This window comes from Corylus avellana, chromosome 4, assembly GCF_965113065.1.
Source record: "Corylus avellana chromosome 4, dhCorAvel1.hap1.2, whole genome shotgun sequence".
Lineage (NCBI taxonomy): Eukaryota > Viridiplantae > Streptophyta > Magnoliopsida > Fagales > Betulaceae > Corylus > Corylus avellana.
The window spans coordinates 4,622,094-4,629,805 of NC_142493.1; the positions used below are offsets into that span (position 1 = coordinate 4,622,094).

General features: G+C 37.2%; 1 protein-coding gene across 1 annotated transcript; it reads left to right on the top strand.

Moving 5' to 3' along the window:
- The first annotated feature begins 6,272 nt into the window (after positions 1-6,272).
- LOC148586173 (uncharacterized) lies at positions 6,273-7,176 on the top strand. The gene is made up of 2 exons (XM_088515481.1): positions 6,273-6,440; positions 6,595-7,176. The coding sequence occupies exons 1-2, from the start codon at positions 6,273-6,275 to the stop codon at positions 7,174-7,176; spliced, it is 750 nt and encodes a 249-aa protein (XP_088371607.1).
- The last annotated feature ends 536 nt before the right edge of the window (positions 7,177-7,712 follow it).

Consider the following 7,712-nt stretch of genomic DNA (forward strand, 5'->3'; position numbering starts at 1 on the left):
CATATATATATATATATATATATATATACATGTGATATTAATTGGCATGCATGTGATATATATACGTATATATATACCAATTAATTTATACTAATATGATAATTATCATATTGGATAGGAAACTTAATTTTATAAACTTAATTTTCCTATCCAATCAAATTTAATTTTTTTATGCCAATTAAAATTAATTGTTTTTTAATACATATTTTTTATATCAATTATTACCTAATTATTTACAAATGTTAATTTTTTTTTTTTGGACATGTTGGTTAGACATGTCAAAATGTTTTGACGTGGTAAGATGACTCGTCGAAAACTTTTGACGCGTCAAATTAACACGTCAAACGTTTTTGACGTGTTATGATGACACGTTAAAAACTTTTGACGTGTTAAAATCCAATACGTCAACAATTTTTTTTTTTTTTTGACGTGTCTCCTTAGACACGTCAAAAAATATCTTTTTTTTTTGTAGTGTTAATTCGGTTCCAAAATAAAGATGCCACTGTCTATGAGCTCAAACACTGATATAGAATGCTCAGAATCCAATCTCCACTGTTCACAATGAGGGTTCACATGTCACGAACATCCCTACAAAGTTTCATCTCAATCTTACCACAAACACTCATCGATCAGAGCTGTTGATCAAGACTGGACAACATTTCCAAAATGCAAGTTTCACCCACTGCATGCCCTGTCCGAACAGCAGTTCCAGAAACTCAGTTTCTGTCCTCCCCAAGGCTCTGTCCAGACAACCCACTAACTTGTCCGAACACCTCATTAGTGTTACGCCCCAAAACATGATTTTAAGTGTGTCGGTGTCTAGGGTTTTGGTGTGCGATATATATACATCTCATTTAAGAGAGAGATGCATGAAATCGGAGGCTAGGTTTTGTGAGGGGCTGAGGTTAGAGAGAAAATTTGTTTAAGCCTGATTATTCAATTCCTCCTAAAGGATTTTTGTTAGTTTTGATTGTGCGCTTCATTGGAAGTCTATCGGAAGGGTCCGGTAAAGGAGAATCACATTGAAGAATATTGTGAGTAAGGAGACGAGTTGTAAGCTTATCAATCTTACAGAGCCAAGGTCTTGCAAAGGGTTGTAAGTGTTCCTAGTGTCTGTAATCTCTGGATAATCTTTTGATAGTTATTTCCTAGGTTTGGCTGCCCTGGAGAGGTTTTACTTTTACAGTGTTTTTTAAAAGGTTTCTTCTTCGTCACCAAAATATCTGTGTTTACATGATTTACTTTTTTTTTATATTTTGGTGATTGAATTGTTTATTGCTTCATATTATTAATTCCTCATAAATTGTGATAAACAAGTTTTTAGAGTCGTTAAGCGTTTTTCAATTGATATCAAAGGGGGTTCACTCTGTTTGGATTAAATTCCCGAGTGAGATCTTTTGACTCATTGTTTGCTATGAATACATCTCAAGGGGAATATGAACTTATAAAATCCTTCAACAATTTGTTGGAAAATTTCACATTTTTGAGACATAAATACACAAATTGTTTGGAGGGTTTTCAAGATCTTGAATATGTGAAAGAATTTTTAGTAACTAAATTTTCTGAATCACATGTCTTAATTGATTCTTTAAGATCTGAAAATCATGTTCTAGTTTCTAAAGTTGATTTGTTAGAGAATAAATTAAAAGTGTCTGAAACTCAATTGGAAAAATTCTCTGGCAATTCCGTTGGGGAAATAATGCATACTCAGAATTCTGATAGTGATAATTCTGGGATTTCTATGATTGTTGATAATGTTAGTAGCTCTACTTCACATACTTCTAAATCTGACAGAAATATCTTGTTTGTTAAGCCTGTGAATGTTAAAGAAATCAAGACTAATATAGTTTGTTTGGATTAGGGTAAAACTTCTTGTTTGAATAATTGTGTAAAACTCAAATCCAAGACATCTTGTAAGAAACAAACTCAAGCTAAGTTTGTTCCTACCTCCCACCTTTGTGGGATTATTGGTCACATCAAACCAAACTGTTTTCAGTTTAAATCTCAAAAACTTTGGAAAAACTCGGCTTCTCCTAAGAAAGAAAAATGTGATATAGAGTCGTGTTTACCTAGATCAAAGTCTAAATATATATACCTCCTCATAAAAGACAACATTCTCAAAGGTTTGTTCCCACTTGTCATCATTGTGGCAAAGTTGGTCATATTCAACCCAATTGTTTTAAATTGAAACGTCATGTGCATATAAATGAAAATTCCTATTGTAGGAAAGAAAGCGAGGGTTTGGTCATAATGACGAGAGAAGTGCTATCTATGCTAGGAAGGATGATACCATTCACCCCTTGAGGAGGAGTGGTGATGATCTCACCTTATATTAGGTGAGTCACCCACATGCCTAGGATTGGTAGTCATGCATTCTTATGAATATCCTAGAGCATGTTATTTTCTTTTGCTATGTTTTGTTATTTTTAGTTTTATTTTATTTTATTTGAATTGATTTTTTTTTTTGGGTGTGTGTGCATTTCGTTGTGAAAAAATTTCAAAAAGACAAAAATATTTTTCTTTGATTGTTTTCTTTTCTTTCTTTTGTTTTATGCACCTTGATAGTCCATTAATTTCTCATGTTGCTTTCATAGATTTAATTCCTTGCATCTTGGAATGTTCTTAATATACATTAGATAAAAATTTGTTTCAATGAACTTGTTTTTGTGGTTACCTAAAGCTTAAGCTTATAAGGTACATTTTGCCTATGCTTATTCTCTTGTGCACATTTAAGCTTAATTTGTGGCAATTTCTAAACTTTAAATGTGAGGTATGTTAGGTAACTATGTGAGGTTTTTGACTAGTTGTATTTTTCAAATTGAGCATACGCTAGTTGAACATAGGGCTTAAAAATTCCAGCATTTCTCTTTTGTGATAAGCATCAATTGTTTAAGGACATTTTCTCAAAGAGAAAAAGAAAAATATAGTGAAACAAAAATCAAAAGATCATGTTCCATATGAAATTTATTTCAATGTGTCAAACTTGTGCAAAAATGTTTTATAAAGAGAAATGTATAGGATTAGAGTGGCTAGGCCCTAATATGATAAGGTTTGACTTTTAATTTAATATATTTGTCAAAACCTTATGGTGGTGAATATTTCTCCTCATTTTGTAACTTATAATTTTTTCTCTTTGAATGGCTTACTCACACATCACACTAGCATGGGTTGAATGAAACATTTTTCTTTGCTTGGGTTAAGCAATATGAGTTTCTTACCATTTCTAGTCTCATGTATATTTTGCATATTTGGGATATTCATTGTGAAATACATGAGTCGTTCATATATATATATATATATATATATATATATATATATATATATATATTATTTATTTATTATTTATTATTATTATTATTTATTTTATTTTATTTTTTTCAGTTTCTTGTTGATAAATGAGTCATACATTGAGGGGGGAGTTTGTGTTGATGTGCCTCCATGATCCGCATTAAATTTCATGTATTTTTCCTTTATATGTGATCATGAGTTTTTCATGTGTTATTCATGTTCCACATATGCCTTAATGTATCTTGTGAAGTGTTTCAGGAAACATGAAGACCTTTTGTCATTCTGTGATAAAAAGGGGGAGTAAAGATGGAAAATGTTGGAATGTCTTGGCATATTAGTTTTGTCACCGAATTGCCAAAGGGGGAGTTTGTTTGTATTTTTGTTAGCTTAATTCGGTTCCAAAATGCAAAGGCTATTGTCTACGGGCTCAAACACTGATATAGAATGCTCAAAATCCAATCTCCACCATTCACAATGAGGATTCATGTTTCATGAACATCCCTATAAAGTTTCAGTTAAATTGGACGACAAACGCACATCGATTGGAGTTGTTGATTAAGGTTGGCTGGACAGCATTTCAAAAATGCAGGTTTCACCCATTGCATGCCTTGTCCGGGCAGGCCCTCCCCCTATGGAACAGTAGTTCCAAAAAAATCAGTTTTTGTCCTCCTCAAGGCCCTGTTCGAATAGCCCACTAACCTATCCGCACACCTCGTAAGTGTTATGCCCCAAAACGTGATTTTAAGTGTGTCGGTGTCTAGGGTTTTGGTGTACGATATATATACATCTCATTTAAGAGAGAGATGCATGAAATCGGAGGCTAGGTTACGTGAGAGGCTAAGCTTAGAGAGAAAATCTGTGTAAGCTCGATTATTCCTCTTAGAGGATTTTTGTTAGTTTTGATTGTGCGCTTCATTGGTTGCTCCAGAGAGGATTTACTTTTAGAGCATTTTCTAAAAGGTTTTCTCTTTGTCACCAAAATATTTGTTTCTGCATGATTTACTGTTTTATATATTTTGGTGATTGAATTTTTTATTGCTTCATATTATTAATTCCACATAAATTGTGATAAACAAGTTTTTAGAGTCATTAAGCGTTTTTCATTATGTAAGACTGTTTCTTTAGGCACTTTTGAAATGTAATGTGACACTTTCAATGCTAAAACTGTAAGAGAAATTTTCACTTAGAGCATGTTTGGGATTGCGTTTGAGAAATAGAGCTTTTAAGTCAAAAAGAACTTTTTGGCAAAAGCTTCATTTTTAAGCTTTTGTCAAAAGTGCTTTTTGGCCATTTTTAGGCTTTTTGGACCTTTAAAAGCGCTTTTAATTCTTTTTACCAAACGATTAATTTTTTCTTCAAACGGGCTTTTTGAGTATTGGAAGCACTTTTAGGCTCCTCAAACGTAATTTCAAACAGGCCCTTAGAGTCATATGATTGAAGAATGATGATAGTATTCTTATTGTTTTCAATAATAATAAAGGGCAGTATTGTTCGTGTACAAGGTGATGAATTTTGGCATGCATATGACTAAAGTTGTGAGGTTGAGCACAAATGATGGCGTGAAAAACACATTTGGGTACTCTAACCCACGTTCATAGCTTTGGTGTGTTTTTACTTGTTTTCTTAAGCGGGGAAAAAGCTATAAATATTGCTTCGGCACCAAATTATTGGTCATTAGTAGATTATATGAGAGATCATGTTGAAAAATATCAAAAAACTAAAATTATGGATCCTAATATTCTGACAGAGGGAGGAGGAGATGGACAAGTGCAACAAGTGGAAGCTTTTTTAGCACTAGTGTTGGCATGCATTAAAGGGAAAGGTGAAGAAAGGCCTGATATGTCATATGGTTGATGTGGCAAAAGAGCTCACACAGATTGAGAAGCCCCTATGATTAGAAAATAGGGCAAAGAAATGAAACAAAGAAAACAAGTGTAAAAGCAACTCGATTTTATTTGTTAAGTGAATGAAACTTTAAATTCTTTTTGAAGGTGATGTCAAAACGCCTGTGTTAGTGGTTCAAGATTAAAGTAATGAGCTCTAACAAAATCCCTTTCAAAGAACACATGCCACTTATACCTTTTATACCTTTTTCGTGTAAGACTTTCTGCTAAAACGACAAGGCGTTTTAAAGTGTTAAAAGGGTTAAAATGGGATAAACATTTCTTTTAAATTGGGTTCTCAAAAATAAGGGAAAAATAAAATTTACCTTCTCAAACTATCGTCCTATTGTCAATGTCTCTCCCGCCAAACTATCAATAGTGTTACACATAAACCCATCGCCCGAGCCCACGGGTCAAAGGCCCATGAGCCCAAGAAAGCCCGGCACATCCAAATGGGCTCACCAAATGCGCCCAATCCAAAGCAATGGATACGACATCGTCCCGTATGCTCTCGGATGGCCAAGGTCCAGGTATGGGGTCACAGTGAACCTCTCGCACTTAACGTCCGGATACATCTATCATATCAGGGACAAGACTCGGCCACTTACACAGCTCACGCATAACAAGATCATTGGGACGGTTAAGATCCTACTCTTAAAGATGCCTCGCGCCTTACCCCGAAGGTATGAGTGACCACGAATACACATACTAAGCTAATATACATACTGACTTAAGCATTGGAGGAAGAACCACCGGCCAACACCCGGCGCATCCTCTTAACGTGTGCTTTGGTTTTGTAGGTTTACTAAAAGGCTTACAGAAAGGTGAACCACGAAAGGCGTAGCTTGGAGACTTGGATTCCCTTGAATTCATCGTGCCAGAAATTGCTTCAACAGTTTGGCGTTGTCTATGGGAACGACTATTCGATCTTACAAAAACAAATATCCGTAGCAATGGTGAATACAAGTTCAAGAAGCCGAGCTCACACCGAAGAACCACCAGCACAAGACAATCAAAGGCCATCACCAGCGCATCAGAACGCCGGCAACAAGGAACGCATCGCTTCTCTCGAAGCACAAATAGCGCTTCTGATCTAGCAAAATGAGGAGCTGTGACTCCGATTTCCGTCTCCATCCCAAGTCAATCACGCTGAACAATCAGATGGGCAAAGAAACCACAGTCATCACTCCGATGACCAGGACCTCCACTCTGACGGTCAAAGCCATAAAGGCGAGAGTCTCCCTCCCCCACGCAGCCATACTCGCAGAGGTGAGAACTCCCGCAAAACGGTGGAACCACAACCAATCACGGCTCTGTAAGGGGAGGTAGACAAAGCATTGGCGGAGCTTAAAACCAAGCTGGAAGCCATGGAGAAGTGGTGAGCAAGCTCTTCACTGGGACAGAGACACCCTTCACCAAACAGGTAATCGATCTTCCATTTCCCAACAAGTTCAAAACAACACAAATCCTGAGCTACAGTGGAGTTCAAGATCCAACCGAGCATCTGAAGAACTACCGGATGCATCTAATGCTGTATGCCCTTCCCAACGAGATAGCATCCAGAGCTTTCTTGACTACACTCTTGGGAAACGCTAGGGAATGGTTCCGAAGCTTAGCACCTAATTCCGTGGCTACCTTCGAAGATTTAGCTCGAATTTTTCTCACCCATTTCCTAGGTTCCATAGAAAGGAAGAAACCGTCTGGGTACCCATTGACGCTCCACCAACGAGAAGGGGAGAGTTTAAAGGAATTCATAATTCGGTTCAACATCGAGAAGTTGAAAGTGGAAGATCCTACGGATTGTGTAATCTTCTCTGCCGTGTACAACGGAATCTCGCACAAGGAGCCCGTGGTGAGGAAAATCGCGAGAAGGCAGCCAAATAGCCTCCAGGAGCTACTGGACAAAGTAGAGGAGTTTATTAATGAAGAGGAGACCTTGACGGCAATAAGGTCGGCCCAGAAGACTCCTAAGAAGCTGGAAGAAAAGAGGAGGAAAAATCTATAGGGGTTCGACGCCCCAAAACACTTCAAGAAAAAGTTTAATAATCACAACTTCACTCCACTCAATGTCAACATTTTCGAGGTCCTGATGGAGATCAAGAAGGATCAGGAATATCGAAGACCTCCCAGGGCCACGCAGAATCAGAACTCAAACCGTTATTGCGAGTTCTATGAGGTCAATGGGCATTACACAGAAGGCTGCATCACCTTACGGCACCTCATTGAAAAGTTTATCTAAAATGGTAAACTTGTGCGATTCTTGAGAGAACAACGGAGAGCGGCTCCACCTCGGGAAAACTACGTGCGAGAAATAAACTACCATTCTCCTAGGAATCAGCAGCCGCAAGAACGGGAAGCTCCAACCACAGAAACCAAAATAGGTATCCTTGGGAAGAGAGAACAAGACGGGAAGAGCATAGAGGAAGGCCAGAGCGCCTAACCCATGAGCTCCAACACCAAGCTAACTTCCCGAAAATCCGCACCATAAATGGTGGATTCGCCAGAGGAGGAGAATTAGGGAGAGCAAGGAAGGCCTACGCC